A 15080-nucleotide genomic window follows, 5' to 3' on the forward strand; every position below is an offset into this window, starting at 1 on the left:
TTGAAATGGAAAAGGCAGCTTTTCCATTTCCTGTTGTCATGCAGATATCGGCCTCGTGTGTTGTGCACACAAGGGCCTTTGCCTCCCCTCCAGCGTCTTTGTGGTTATAATTGAGGAGCCCCTCCAGGATCACACGGTCTGGGGCGTGGTCCAAGCGGGAGCTGCGTCCTCTTGACTCCTGGCCCAGGACTTACCCCATCACCCCCAGACCGAGACGCCCACCTGTGCCGGGTGCCCACTTCACCGCCCCGGTCCATTTGCTCTCCATGGCGGGTGATGTAGGGGATGGGTGTTCTTCGCCGCAAGGACCACCAGCGTCCACTGGTCACGTCAGCGTTTGGAGTGTCGTTGGGGGTATTGGAATAAACGAAGACCGCCCAGATGAGAACACGCAAAGGCCACTTATTCAGAGCAGGCCATAGCAGGGGACTTAGCCACCATCACCTGCGTTTGGGCAGAGACTCACAGGCAGGCGGGGAGCGGGAAAGATTTCTGGTGGCAGAAGGGGAAGGCTCGGGTCTGCCTGACTGCAGACTATTGGCATGCGAAAGCCAGAGGCCTAACCAGAAGTGGGGCGGCCTGCAGCCTGCGTGTTTGCTTGGGGGAGCATATTTGCCTCTGTCGCTGGGCCTAATAAGCGGGAAGCAGGGTGAAGACGAGGGAAGCTGGCAGTTACCGATCAAGGCTTGGCCACTGGGGCCATAGCTGCAGAGACTGCGGTGGGGCTTCCTGGGCCGGTGGCTGCAGGTTGCGGGTTCTGTTTATATCTGGCCTGGCGGTTGCCTGTTTGTTCATACGGTCTGTCGGGGCCACCGTGGGTGTGATCAGGGTTGGGAGTTTTGTTTTCAAGCCGGGGGTGGCAGAGCCCCTTCAGCTGGGCCGCCCTGGTTTCTTGGTGCTGCTGCCGTGGTGGGTGAGGGGCAACGTTTGGCCGCCCCTGTGCAGAGAAGGAGAAATGTCATCCCCCACAAGCTGAGAAGAGAGAGAGGTCCCTGAGGTCCTGGTCCCTCGCGGGGCGGGGAGGGTGCCCAGCGGCCTGGAGAGTCAGGCTGGGGCTGCTGAGGGTGTGACTTGTGGGAAAGGAGCAAATGATGGGCGTCCAGGGCAGCTACCTGGACTGGCCGGTTTACTTTGTAGAGCCCAGAATGGAGGCAGTTGGGACGAAACACAATGTGAGCTAGACGTCCTCAAGCAGCGCCTGTGATCACGGGCCTCTGCTTTGCCCAGCAGCGTACAGGCTCCACTTTGCACCTTCCAGATCATTCCTTGTTCCCACTGAACAGATAAGGAGACACTCAGAGAGTGAAATGACTGGCCTGGGGTGGTACACAGGTTCTCCTGCATCCCCCTCCAGTGTGTCCTCCCTCAGACCGGTCATAATGCCCCCATCCCTGGCCCTGCGGGATGTGGCCCGACTTCCCCTCAGACCCTCCCCCTCCTCCCTCCATGCACCTGCCGTCCAGTTGTTGGGCACTTGAACATACCAAGCCCTTCCCACCTCAGCGTTTTCACAGGGGTCTTCTCTCTGCCTGGAGCACAGCTTTCCCAACCCTGCTCACCCTTCCTCCGGTGCTTTCCTGAATCCCCTGGCCCAGCGAGGCTGGTGTGGGCCCACAGGGTGAACGCCTGTCCTCCATGATTGGCGCGACTCCTGTGATCGGGTCGCGGCGGAAGCCCGTTGCCTAGCGCTGCTGCAAATCACATTGTCCTGGAATGAACATCACAAGTTCATTTACTGGCACTCGGAGAATTTTCACTAATGGGAAAAAAAAAAGAAAGTGAATTTAAGATTAAAAAGTGAAAAGTGCTGTATTTTGAAGCAGGAACGTTACACGCTTGGAAAAGAGTTGATTTCCGTGTCTGATTTAGTATCACCCTGGCTCTGAAGGTAACAGTCATGTTGTCTGTGAGTCTTGGCTTCAGAAGGATCCACCGTCTTCTGGTTAGTCTAGGAGATGCCTCTGCAACTCAAGTGCACTCAGGACCTTGGCCCTTGGTCCCCATCGGGGATCTGTCACAGGGGCAGGTGCATCCGGGAACACTGACACAAGCCCCCTGGGTGGCCGGAGGGGAGGACGTTCTCATGTCAGTCCCTGTCACCAGAGCCGCCTGAGCCCCGTGGAGCAGGGCCGCTCCTTGGCCTATCAGAGCTGTCAGCTGTGGCACCTGCCGCCTGTCACTCATGCGCGCTCCCCGCCCGCCTGCAGGATGTGGCCTGGCCTGGACATCTGTCTTCTATCAGGCACACACAGCAGGAAAGCTGACGTCTGTGCGTGCACACGCGTGTGCACTGCAGGAGCATGGTTCCATGTGCCTGCACCCGTCCAGGGACCTCCCCCCACCGCCCCCCACCCTCGACCTCCTGCAACCCGTGCTGTGCGGGAACCCGCACAAGGTCGGCAGCTGCGGTTCCGTCCATTGCAGACCCCACTGTTTGATGCTCAGTTGCCCCATCCCTGGTGACAGGAGTCTGATCGTACCAGCCTTCCTTTGGAGGAGGGAGAAGGGGGGGCATCCTTTATGACTCCGTGCAGAGGGTGTGCTGGTGGCGGGCACAGCAGAACTGGGTGGTGTGTCCTGCGGGCACCCGGGTGGATGCGGGTGGAAAGGAGCTGAGGGGGGACAGAGGGGGCGCCAGGACCGTAGCCGTGTGTGCAGTCTGAGTCCACGTTCACACGATGTGTGAGGGAGGGGAGGGAACGGGCTTGGAGTCAGAGTGACTCACCTGACATTGAAATGCCTGTCCTGTCCCTGAGTCAGAATCTGGCACCATCCTAAACTTGTCCCTTCTGCCCACGGGTCACTTCAGCAGTCCACATTTATCAGCACTTTGCCTTCTGACGGCCTCCCTGCTCTCATTTTCCCCAGTCCGGGCCCTGGTTGTTCCTCCAGGGACCAGGAGCAAAGCTTCCATTGGGAACTGGGTTCCCGGTGGTGCCCAGTCCCGCAGCCCCTCACAGATTGAGGGTCTCTCTGCCCGTGTCAGTCTTCTGCCCTCAGCCCCACAGGTCACTGCCCTCCTCTACGCCACCTCCCCTAGGAAGCCCTCGGGCTGGGTTGGCTCCTTCCTCGGGGCTCCGGCTATCACAGAATGAGTGCCCTGTGTGGCGATGACGGGTGTATGTCTGTGACCCTGCTCGGCTGTGAGCTTCTGGGGACAGCGCCAGGTCTTCCTCACCTCTGTGCCCTCATCACCCAGCACAGGTTCTTGCCCGTGGGAGGTACTTCCCAAGCGCTGGCACATAGAAGTCACTCCGAGTGAAAGGATGAGCTTTTCTTACAGGAGGGCCGAGGGGCTGCTGGAGAGACCAGCTGGGGTGCCTGCGAGATCCCTGGAGGAGGAGCCGTGGGGTGGAAGGCCTCTTTCTGAGATGATGCTGGCCGCCCCTCTCTCTTCACTCCCTTTCCCCCCATCCGTCTGTCTGTCTGTCCATCCTTGCGCCGCCCCTCCATCCATCTGTTCTTTCGTCTAATATTTATTGAGTGTCTGCTCTGGACCAGGCACACTACTGAGTCCCCAGAATTTGGGGCTAACCAGGACAGGACCCTGGGGCTTTCGGCCATCAAAGCTCCGTGTTTCTTCTTCTTCTTTGTCTCCCCTGGAGACGGGTCGGGGGTAGTCGGGGAGACGGAGGATGGCCCAGGAGGAACGGGGTGGGGTTCAGATGGTGCCTGACTGAGCAGCCCCATGGGCTGTAGAGTCGCTTTATTTCAGTTCGAGACACAGAAGATAAAAAATGTCTCCAGGGAGAAAAACAGGAACATTCATCGGATTTGAGAGGAAAACTCACATAGCAGGAAAGCCAGGCCTAATTTGTGCTCTCCGAACCAGAAGTAGGTGCAAGAAGGGAAATCGTTGAAATCTCTGCCTGGCTCCTCCAGAGATAATTAATCACGTCTGTCCGTTCACTTCCTTTGTTCTTCAGACCCTCCCTTCTCTCTGTGCTGCCTCTGATTTCTGGTCGGTGGAAAGCCCCCAGCCCCTGCCCCAGGGGGCCAGTCTGCTGGGGAGGATGTGTGTGTGCCTTCCCCATGGGTGGTTTCAGAGCTGCCGGTTCCGGTTCCGAGCAGGGTGGACATGCGGACGCTGGCTGCGAGCTCCCTGCTGGGGGCTCCCCGCCCTTCACTGCTGCAGCCCCTGCCGGGTGCAGAGGCACAGCCAGGCAAAGGGCGGCTGCGACGGGTAATTGAGGGGCAGCCTGTGGGACGGAGCCCGCAGGCCCCTGGCTGGTCCAGTGGCTCCCAAACACGGCCGGTCATCAGAGCCCACAGGGACACAAGCGGCTCCCGGCGCCTGCCGCTGGGGTTCTCATTCAGCGGGTCTCGACTGGCTGTGGCCATCTCCAGCTGGCCTGCCCCGAAGGCCAGGGCCTCGTCGGTACCCGCTTACTAGGGGTCATTAGAGCAGCGCTGGCTCTGCCTGGTCTGTGAGGCAGAAGGGGAAGACATCCCAGGAAAAGCAGGACTCCCTGACTCCTTAAGACGTGTAAGGAAGCGCAGATGAAGTTTCTGGAGGAGCCCAGGCTCCCTTCACCTTGCCCAGCACCACAGGCAGGGCCTGGGGATGACACCACAGCGGAGGTGTGGCCCTGGTGGCCTGTGGCCTGAGCCCATCTGGCTTGTGCCCGAGATGGAGAAAAGTGCAGGGACTGGGGTGCGGCCATTGAGTCCCTGGCCCTGCCTGCCGTGTGGCCTTGAGCAGACACCCAGCTTCTTGAACCACCGTTTCCTCGTCTGCTGAGAGAGATCTTCCCGCTGGGGCCTCGGCCCTGAGTGCCGAGGAGTGTTGGTCCCGCGGCCTTCCAGCAGGTGCAGCCTCACCTTTCCTAGCTTCTCCCCACCTCCACCGGGAGACTGAAATTCTAGCAGACATCTAAATCCAGACCGTGGGAACAGCCATCTCTGAGCGCCCTGGCCTCCTACGCCCAGGGCCGCCCTGCTGCTGTTTCTCTGCTGCTGGTTAATCTGTGCCTTGTTTACGGTGGTATCAGCGCAGTTTGACTGCACAGTATCGCCCGCATGAGCTCAGCTGGTGGCCTCGGTCCAGTGGAACGGCCCTCCAGGCAGACAGGCGCACGGAAGCCCCACTTCCGGTCAGAAGCTTATTTCTGTTGTTTGCAGGAACCTTAAAATGGCTAATTTAGGCACCACCAGCAGGGGTTGGATCACCTTGTTAAAATAAAACCAGGTTTGTTTATTTCCTGGCGCTATACCTTCCAGTGACGTGTGTAGATCTGCGGTCTTCAGCTCCCTGAAGGCTGCCATGTCCGCTGTGTAACCACCACCCGGATCGGGAAATAAAGCCCTCCCGGGGCCCGAAGCTTCCCCGAGTCCCCTCCTGGTTTCCCGCAGCAGTGTCTGGCCCAAAGCAGGACCTTGGCCAGTCGATGAATGAGACGCAAAGGCACCCGAGGGGTGCAGAGGTGACTGGGGCTCTGAGTAGCCAGAGGGGTTTCCCGAAGGAGGCGATGCTGGCTCAGTGGGACTGAAGTGTTTTCTGGAACGACGGAGGTTAGACCACTCAAGGGAAGGGGGGATGTGTGGGTGGAAACAAGGGAGCATTGCCCAAGGCTGCCTTCTGTTCTCCCCTGGGTCCAGGCCCTGAGGTGTGCAGCCTCACGTGCGTCCATCCCTGTGTCCGAGCGGCTGTCGGTGGCTCTGTGATGAGCCTGGCCCCCGGGGTGCTGAGGTGGTGTGGCCTCGCAGCTCCGGAAGGAGGGCACGGCCTGTGGCCTGTGGCCTGTGGCCTGTCCTGCTGGCCCTTCAGGGCTGGAGTCGTCTGCAGTCAGTCGTGTAGTCCGGACAGCCTCCTGCCTGCCACACACCCCACAGCGGCCGTTCCCTGGGCGCAGGGCTGGGCCGCTTCCGTAGCGGCGCGTCCCCAGCTCACTGTCGCTCCTTGGAAAGCTCCTACGCGACACCGGCTCAAGCCTGCCCGGTGCCTGTGTGGCTGGCCGGCAGGGCTCTTGTGAGAGGTGCTAACCTCGAATTCTGTCTGTGATTCCCCAGCTCCAAGAAGCCCAAGAAACGCCCGGAGGAAGTGGCCGTGAAGCCCAAACCCTCGCCCTGTCTCTCCATCTTTGATGAGGAGGTGGACCCCGACGAGGGGCTCTTTGGCCCGGGCAGGAAGCCCTCTCCCCGGAGCCCCGCAGAGGACGCGCCCCCCAGGGACTGTAAGTAGAGCCCCGGGGGTGTTCCTTTCACTCTCGGTGTCTCCCGGGTGACCCAGCCAAGCTTTGCGAGTGGCTTTGGACCCACCACACATGAGCAGGACGGCTCATGTGTTAACACGATGCAGATGCAGTCAGTGGAGAGATTTTCTGCTGGAGAAATCTAGTCTCACACCTTGTGTCCCCATAGCCTGGAACGTTCCAGGGCTGTATGTTTATTCTAATCATCCCTCAGAAGCAAAGAGTAGTTTTCTTTGCTGCTTTGAAAAGTGTGGGTCATGACTGGTGTAGAAGTGCCTTTGTTACCTCTGCAGCCAGATGTGGGCACCTGGTGGAGAGTGGACGCTGGCCTGCCTCCGGCCTGCTGGGGCTCTGCATGACTTGGAGTCTAACAAGAGGCTCTGTGTCCCCTGCAGAGACCCCGAGGGAGGGTCCAGTGCAGAGCTGGAACAGGGAAGCTGAGCAGCCCTGGGACTTCCGCACTCGTGCCTGTTCTGACCCTTCCTATCCCCGCCCGCGTTTGCATCCAGGGTAGGGAACTGATGTCACCCATTAATTCAGCCTGCACCAGGCGCCCACTGACGGCCAGGCACTGTGCTGGGGCCGAGAACACCTGGATGAGTGAATCACAGTTCTGGCCTCAGGGCCTCCCTGAGGGAGGTCAGGGACATCTCCTGACCATTAGAGGCTAGCCTGGGCCTGTAACAGGTCTTAGCAGGACGTCCGTGCCTGTGGGGACCCCAGGGAAGGCTTCCTGGGTGAGGGTCAGGTGGAGGAACTGTACCTGAGCTGGATCCTGAAAGGTCAGCGGAGTTTGCCAGGGCTGCTGACGAAGCACATTCCAGGCGGAGAAGCTGCAGTTACCTTTCACGAAGGGCAGCGTTGAGCGGTGGAGACGGCGAGAGGGTGGGGAGTAGACCCCGGCTCCTCGAAGGCAGAGGCTGTGGTCAGAGCCGTGTCTGCTCACCACTGCATCCCAGAGCTGGCAGCCCCGGGCCGGTGGTTGGCGCTCAGTGAGCGCTTGTAGGAAGACTGAGGTGCAGTCCTGGGGGCTGGCCGGGGCCATGGGGAGCCCGGGGTGTGAGCTGAAGAGGCTGTTTCCTCCTAAAAGCAGTGGGGAGGCCGCAAGGACTTGAAACCGGGAGGAGTGCCATCAGGTGGCTCTGGCCCAGCGTGGAGGGAGGCGGGGGCCAGGGCCGCAGGCCCCCGTGAGCACATGTCTCTTGCCCCACGTGGCCCCGTTCCTCTGGTACTTCCGCAATCTGCCTTGCAGACCGAAGTGACAATATTGCTTCCTCTGTCCTGGCTGTGCCAGGAGGTTGGGCCAGACCCTCTCCACCCTGCACCCCGCAGGCAGCCGAGGACAGGCTAGGACTTCTTCTGACCCCTCTGCTGCTTCCTCCTCCGCAGCCCTGAAGCTGTTTGACGATCCTGACCTCGGTGGAGCCGTCCCCCTGGGTGACCCCTTACTGCTGCCAGCTGCCCACGGGGGTGGAGGACCCACGTCCCGCCCAGGCTGCAGGGAGGCCTCCGAGGAGCTGTTCAGGTACCATCTGTCCCCAGTGCTGCTCTACCAGGTCTGAGAGTGGCCTGGACAGAGCCAGGGACCCATCCAGTCTGGGAGCACTTCACCATCCTTGGGCTCCGAGGGAGGGAATCCCGACCCATCAGAGGCAGGAGCCTGTGGGTGGGGGCTGACCAGGAGGCAGCAAGTGGGGTGCGATGAAAGGGTCGGGTGGGGGGCTGTCAGCAGCTCATCAGATTCTAGAAAGACAGGACTGCGTGTATACAAATAGGGTGTGTAAAGAATGAATTATGTAATTGCACGAGCAAGTGTAACTGGCATCAAAGGTTTGGGAACAGATACATAAAACTGACTTGGTAGCACGCAGCGCACGTCGGGGGGGGCAAAGTGCAGACGTTCTGGGCAGTGGCCGGTACCCATCGGCAGGCCGTATGGAGGGGAGAGCGAGGCTTAGCCTGTTACGTGGAGGTTGATTGACAGAACATGTGCATACCTGACCGCCGCGAGGGGTGTGCCGTGTGTCAAGCAGTATGCTGGGCTCTTTACATGTTATCTTATTTAATCCTCAGGCAGCACCGCCTCCCACCCTCACCCTCCACGTAGGTGCTATTTTCTCCTTTTTACGGAAAATGGAGGGTGGGAGAGGTGACTAGCCCAAGGCCCCCAGCTCCCAGGTGACAGGCGGGGATTGAGACCCAGGTCAGCCTGCCTGTGTCCCGTCGTCCCACCCTTCCAGGACTCTGAGCGCTTGGAGGAGGAGAGACTGGCAGCTCCGCCTCCCACCCCGGGGCCGGCAGGCTCTCCCTGGGCTTCTGCTCGTGCCGCTGCTTCCTCAGCACGCTGGGCACTGTGCGTCTCTGCGTCGCATCATCTATGTCCCCAGGAGGCAGGCCGAGCCTGGCCGTCTACGGGACTCTGAGCTCTCTCTTTCCAGGAAGAGTTACGTGGCGCTGGACATGCGATCCCGGGAGGCTGTCACCACCCCCCCTCGTTAGCAACCGCGGGCTGTTAGCCTTCCGAGTGCCCGGCGAGCCTGAGTCACAGCGACGGCTCCTTGCCATTACATCTCCCCACGGCCCCTGGCAGCTGTTCACGCTCATCCTGCGTCCTCACCGCTGACACCCAGGCAGCAGTACTCCCTGGGAGAAGCTGGGACTGTTGTTATGTGCTTCGGGGTGACGCTGAGGCCCAGGGAAGCAGGTCAGCCCCGTTGCCAGGACTCAGCATGTCCTAGCGGGGCAGACCCAGTGGGACCTTTGGGCATCGTTTATACTAAATCCATTACACTGGAACTTTCCAGCCCATGTTCTGCGGAACGCCGGTTTGGGGGGTCTGAAAGGTGTTACCTTCAAACGCTTTCTGTGGCCAGATGTCCGGGTTAAGCAGGACTTTCCAAGCCTTTAGTGTGTGGGCACGCGTGGCTCAAGGGCGATGCCAACGCAGCATTTCACGTTCCGGTTGGTCCCTGGGACCCTTTCCTTTGTAAGGCCTCCTACATCCCACAGGGCTCTCTGGCAGTCACTGCCTTAGAGAATGTGAGTCCTGTGACCCTGCCTTTGCTCTGCCAGACATCTGGTAAAGAAGGAATTACCCTCTTGAGAGCAGGAACCGTATTTTGTTTTCTTTGTGTGTGTCCTGGGACTATGCAGGTGGTAACCGGGCTTCCTTATGATAAACTTTCTAATATTCATCCATCCATCAGTGCTTTCATCACCCCTTCATTCCACCACTGGCATCTGCCATCCCATCCTGAGGCAGCACGGAGGGGCGCTTGAGCCGGGTTTGGAGGCTGAGAAACCCCCGTTCCCTCTTGCTCTGGGGCCCCAGTTTTGGTCTTTAGTCAAGTTCTGCAGAGACCTGGGGAAGAGGAGTGGCCTCGGTGGTTGACCTCACACCTGCAGGGCCTGGAAGGGAGGGGAGCTGGACCTTGTGTCAGTGCGACCTGTTTTTACCCGTGACTCAGGGAGCCCAGTTGGAAATAGGGTGCTTGGCAAGAGATGCTGTGTGGCCACCTGTATCCCGGGTGTGACTGCCCCACCTTCTGCCTCAGAGCAAATCCAGCTCCTGATTCGCTCCAAAGAGTCATTGCTTTGCCAAGCAGTATAAATCCTGAACTCCGACACAAGCTTTTAGCTGCTGCTTTATTTCCCTAAGGGCCCCTGTTTGAGGATTTCAGTCCCCCAGAGCTTTTCCTGGGTACCCAGCCTCCAGTGGAGGATGCAGGACAAGCCAGCACCTGCCCCAGGGGGGCTCAAGGAAGGGCAGCACTTGGAGGGAGCGGGGACACAGCTGAGCTGAACTTGCCAAGAGGAGCCTGTCCCGGGGTGATGCCTCCTGGGATTGCCTGGAACTCACTCTTTCAAGGCCTGGCTTGGGCCAGTCCCTCCGGGTCTGGAGGGACACCTTTTGCTCACTTCTCTGCCATCCGTGCGAGGCTCTGAATTCTCCCCTTGGGGCCTATGCCACATCACAGGAGGCTGACCGAGGAAGCAGGCAGGGTGACCCACTGCCCCTTCAGTAGCTGCTACCTGGCAGGCAGCCCTTCCCGGGAAGGGCACCTCCACCCTCATGTAGACCTCTGCCAGGCCCCGTGGTGCCGGGAGTTGTTCTGGCCAGAGGTGCCTCCCCTCTGCTCCTGCCTTTACTCAGCCGTGCTGCTGTCTGAGCTGGAGCCCGTTCACAGTTAGGGAGACGGAGGCCCAGGCAGGTGGGGTGGGCTGAGGCCACTGAAGGAGTAGCAGGATGAGGGAGGGAACCGCACTCTGCCTGCCACACTGCGTGTCTCTGTACACGGGGTTGTAACCCTGTGGGGTGATGCCGCTGTTGCCATTTGGCAGATGGGAAACCAAAGCTTGGAGAGGCCAAGTGGCCTGCGCGAGGCCCCCCGGTCTTCTGCCTGCAGCGCCTCTGCCCTCCTTCCCCTGTCCCCAGCTAGCTGTGGGCCCCAGGCCAGGCCCTTTATCTTTCTGTGCCCCAGTTTTCACATCTGTAAAATGGAGCTAACATCTGCTACCAGACAGTGTCTTGTGATTACTCAATGAATTAACGGATGCGGAGAAGGCCGGCCGTGGTAGGTACCCAGCCCAACGTTGATTGGGTGGGCAGGTCGGGGGGTGGGTTGATTGGGTCTTTTCGCTGTGCATCTGGTCTGCAGGAGTTGAGTCCTTGTACAAGGAGCTGGCAGCAACAGCTCCCTCGGGCAGAGGGCAGAGCGGGGCTGCCTTTCTTTCCTGCTGTCCAGGACTTGGGCTGATCCTGAGTGACCGTCACACTGCTTCGGCCTTCAGTTCCACCAACAGGCTGTCAGGTTCGGGGCGTGGCGGAGTCTTGGTGGGTGATGGCCGAGGCCGGCTTCAGCCCTCGGTGGGCCGTGTCTAACGAATGCCCGGGTGGCCCACCAGGGGACACTGTGGGCCGGCAGACCCCACCCAACGATGGCTTAGAGCCCCTCATTCATTCTTTCTCTGGCTGAACTTGGCCTGGATGAGAGCCCAGCATCTCAAGTCAGACTTACTGGTTCCAACTCAGGCCGGCCACATGCTTTCACCTCAGGCAGGTGGCTCGGCCTCCTAGGACTTGAGCGTCCGCATCTGCAGGGTGAAGATAGCGCTGTACCTCCCCAAGGGTTGTTGAGGATAGCAAAAGGTCATGGGTCTAAAGTGCGTGGCCCAGAGCAGGAGCTCTGTATGTGGCAGCTGTTACTGTTATTTCTTGAAGGGTTGAGGGAGAAGTCACCTAAAGGAGCCAGCTTGTCTGGAGTGGGGTCACCCGAAAAGCAGTCCTGCAGAGGCTGCCAAGGGGCCGGCTCTGCTCGCGCTGGGCTGCGGGGTTGCAGGGAAGGAGAGCCCTGCCCCTCAGTTCCTCCCCGGGGGCGGATGGGTGGAAGGGCGAGGCTGGGAGGCGGGGGGACCGAGCCCAGTGCCCTGCAGGGGTGCCTGCCTTGGCAGGGGGCACCTTGTCCCTTTTGCAGGAGATTGTGCTCAGGGCTTCTCCCTCTGGTTCTCTAGAGTCGAAGAGGACTTGGACCAGATTCTGAACCTGGGGGCTGAGTCCAAACCCCAGCTTCAGCCCCAGCCCCAGCCCAAGCCTCCAGTGGCGGCTAAGCCAGCGCTACTCAGAAAGCCAGCTGTTCCCCCCAGGGCGGGTTCATCTGAGGCTGTGGCCAGGCAGCAGAAGCAGCAGCAGCAGATCCAAGCCATGGACGAGACGGACATCTTACAGTACATCCGGGACCACGACGCGCCTGGCCAGGCTGCCCCCAGCCTCTTCTGACCGCCCCCAAGCCCTGTGCTCTTCCTGAGCCAGCAGACTCTCTCCTGTGGAGGGGCACGTAGTGAGGTGCAGACTTGGACCTGTAGGGCCAGAACCTCTATTCCCAAGGGAGGGAGGGTGGAAGCCGGGTCATAGGACCCCTGTACTGCCTTTTTCCTTTTCCTCAGCCCTGTGGGTTCATGGAATCCTGCAAGATGCAGAGAGCAAGGTCACTATAGGAAGTGGAGCCTAAGTTGTCTCAGCCATGTGGATGTGGAGGGGAGAGCCTGTGGGGATGCCTTGCTAACCAGGAGCCCAGTCCCCAGGATGTCATGAGACTGGGAGCGCGGGGGGCCAGGGAGGCTCCACTCGGGGCGGGAAACTTTGTGCCCACTTGTGCCCACCGTCTCTGCCAGCCCCAGCACGTGCCCACCGGCTCTGCCAGCCCCAGCACGGGAGGGAGGGCTTGGCCAACCTGGGGTTTGGGTGGGAATCTCTAGTCACCATGACTCCTGGAGGCTTGCAGGCCCTGGCAGGGTCCCCAGTAGAGGGATGCTGAGTGGGTGCCCAGGAGAGCCTGGCTAGGTGGGGTGGCCCAGCCACCTCCGGTTACCAGGTGCTAAGCACGGTGCCTTCCCAAGTGTCGGAGCTCAAGGGAAACGTCAGGCCCAGCCCTGCCTCTGGTGTGTAGATGGCCTGACAATCCCCATGTCTTCCTCTCTCTTCCTTTCCTAGGGAAGGCCTGGCCAGACCACGGCCTCCTTGGGCCTCTGGCCATAGGGCCGATGTCCGCCGTTACAGCTTTGAGCACAGGTGTCCCTGCATCCTTCAGGGACGCTGTGGCTGAGGTGCCCCTCCTTCTCACGGCCTGGGCTGGATGCTCTTCGGCCGCTACTTGAAGGCCCCGTCGTGTCCAGCGGTGGGTGCTGCCAGGCCTTCCCTGTCCTCAGGGTCTGGATTTGCTCACTGGCCTTCCCCCAGTGGGAGCCTCCTTCCCGGGAGAAGGAGCCCTGTGCCGGGCAGGGCCAGTGCCTTCGACTTCTCCCCGACCCCCTTGCCCCGGCATACGGGTCTGAGCATGGTGCATGTTTAATGCAGCAAAGAATGCCTCTTTTGTTGTTGTTGTTTTTGATACAGTCTTCATGTTCAGAATTAGTTTTTAAGGAAACACAGAGTTTTTAAGAAAATGCAGCCGCTGTTGTCCCTTGGGTTGTGCTGCTCGACAGAGAGGATTGGAAGGAGGATTTGGGATGAGGACCCCAGGCCGTTCCCCATCGGGGCCAGGAGCCAACCCTGATCCCTCAGGGATTCTGCCGGAGCCAGGCCGGTGTTTGCTGCCCTCAGAGTCTCTAGCACCCGCTGCCCAGTGCCAGGACCTGCAGGGCGGGAGGGAGCACTCAGTCTGGTTTGTCCCGCGTCTCACGTCCCCCTTCCCCTCCACTGGTGCCAGCGTGAGAGGAAATAGGCGGCTCTGGGGACTGAGAGCCTAGTTCCTCCTCCCCCTCTGCCTTATCTGGGCCCCGAGGGCAGCCTCCCTGGGGCCCGGAGCTGGCTCCGGGACAGCCTCAGCCCCCAGCACAAGCTGCCCCTCTTCTTTTTCGCCGCCAGGCCTTCACACCCGCACGCCACGCCGGGGTCCGCGCTCTTGCCGACTGCAGGAAGGCCTCCGAAGGAAGGAGCAGGTGGTGAGGCGATGGGCTTCCGTGGCCTCTCTCTCCTCCCTGTTCTCTCCTCTGGGCCGCGCCCTCCCTCCCCCAGTGTGCGACATAGGGGAGAGGGTGCAGCTGGCAGGTGCCCGTGGGGGGCCACAGGCGGAAGCTGCCACTCCGGTGTGGCTTCGCCCACTGCTAGCCCGGCCTCCTCCCTGGCAGCCTGGCACTCGGACACCTCAGCAGAGATACTGATGCTCCACGGCGCCGCAGGTCTGTGACCCACCAGCCGATCTGTGACCTCCAGTCATCCAATAAAGTCCGTGTCGGTGGCTCATTCCCGCATTTGTTAGTGGCGACCTTTTCTGACCCCGGGCTGATGGGGGACAGTGTGGGGCACTGTCTTTACAGCCCCGGGCTGATGGGGCTCAACAAGGGGCGCTTCCCTCGAAGGACCTGGGGTATGCCAGGCCTCCCAGGCTGCTTCTGGATGGGCCAGGGCGAAGGCAGAGGGAGGATTCCACTGTGTGAACTGAGGCAGAGGGGCCAGAGGCCCCGGCCTGGTGGGGTCATCCGTCAGTAACTGCTCAGCCAGGACCTGTTTGGAAAGAGGACTTTTTCCCTCTCCAGACCTCACTTCTGTCTCCTCAGGGTAGGGACTGGTCTAGGCTTGAACTGGCCTCGAGGTCCTTTCAGCTTTGACACAAGACAGCGCCACCGAATAAACCCGTCCATCTGCTTCCAAACCCGTCCTAGCCTCCACTCTCCTGCCAGGGTCAGATTCTGAGATGCTGCTTCCTGCCCGGGACCCAGAGGTTCTTAGCAGACGGCTCTGCAAGCCGACATCCCCCAGAGCGCTAGAAATGGGTCCCCGGGAGCCCCGTGCAGGGCAGTCTGCGAGCCCACGCCGGCCTCCCTCACCACTCGGCTTTGGAGCTCACAGCTAAGCTCAGATGGGGGTCTTGGCTCCCAAGGACAAGCAGTTGGGTCGTTCTGAGAAGGACCACGCAGCCCACAAGCCTGCAGCGGAGAGTTCACCGTGGAAGGAAAGTGAGGTTCACTGAGGGCAGCGTTTGTTTGTTTTGCAGCTGTGTGAGCCCCGTGGACAGGATGTGCCGGCTGCTCTGGGGGCCCCGCTCCCATCCCCCATTTTTCCTCTCAGGAAGCCGGGAACTCCAGCCACTTCTCCTGGAAAGTCCCCATCCTAGTATCTGTGCCGGCCGGGCCGGGAGGCGAGCTCTGCTGGGGGAACCCACCCTTCCACATCTGGTGTCCCGTGATCGTATCAGTGCCACAAGTCCGGAGCCCAGCCTGCCTCTGTGTGCTCTGGGGCTGGCCCGAGGCTCAAGCCCTCACAGCAGACGCAGATGAGGCAGCAGAGGTCCAGGTGATTGGGGGGCCCTGTGGGCCTCATGCCCAGCTGCCAGCTTGGTGTCGTCGATACAGTCCGTGTGGTGGTAGGCTTTCCTTTGTCTCTGGGGAGAC

General features: G+C 60.6%; 1 protein-coding gene across 2 annotated transcripts in view; it reads left to right on the forward strand.

Annotated features, from left to right (window-relative positions):
- HS1BP3 (HCLS1 binding protein 3) overlaps positions 1 to 15080 on the forward strand; it is a 53225-nt gene that overhangs the window by 21736 nt on the left and 16409 nt on the right. The window contains exons 5-7 of one of the 2 annotated variants that reach the window (XM_079940100.1): positions 6010 to 6173; positions 7581 to 7716; positions 11703 to 14040. In XM_079940100.1, the coding sequence (XP_079796226.1) occupies positions 6010 to 6173; positions 7581 to 7716; positions 11703 to 11967 (565 nt within the window). In that variant the 3' untranslated portion in view covers positions 11968 to 14040. Of the gene's footprint in view, positions 1 to 6009; positions 6174 to 7580; positions 7717 to 11702; positions 14041 to 15080 lie in introns of those variants that run through there. The other variant, XM_079940101.1, reaches the window with a different exon arrangement.

This window comes from Stenella coeruleoalba (assembly GCF_951394435.1).
Source record: "Stenella coeruleoalba genome assembly, chromosome: 13".
In the NCBI taxonomy this organism is placed as follows: domain Eukaryota; kingdom Metazoa; phylum Chordata; class Mammalia; order Artiodactyla; family Delphinidae; genus Stenella; species Stenella coeruleoalba.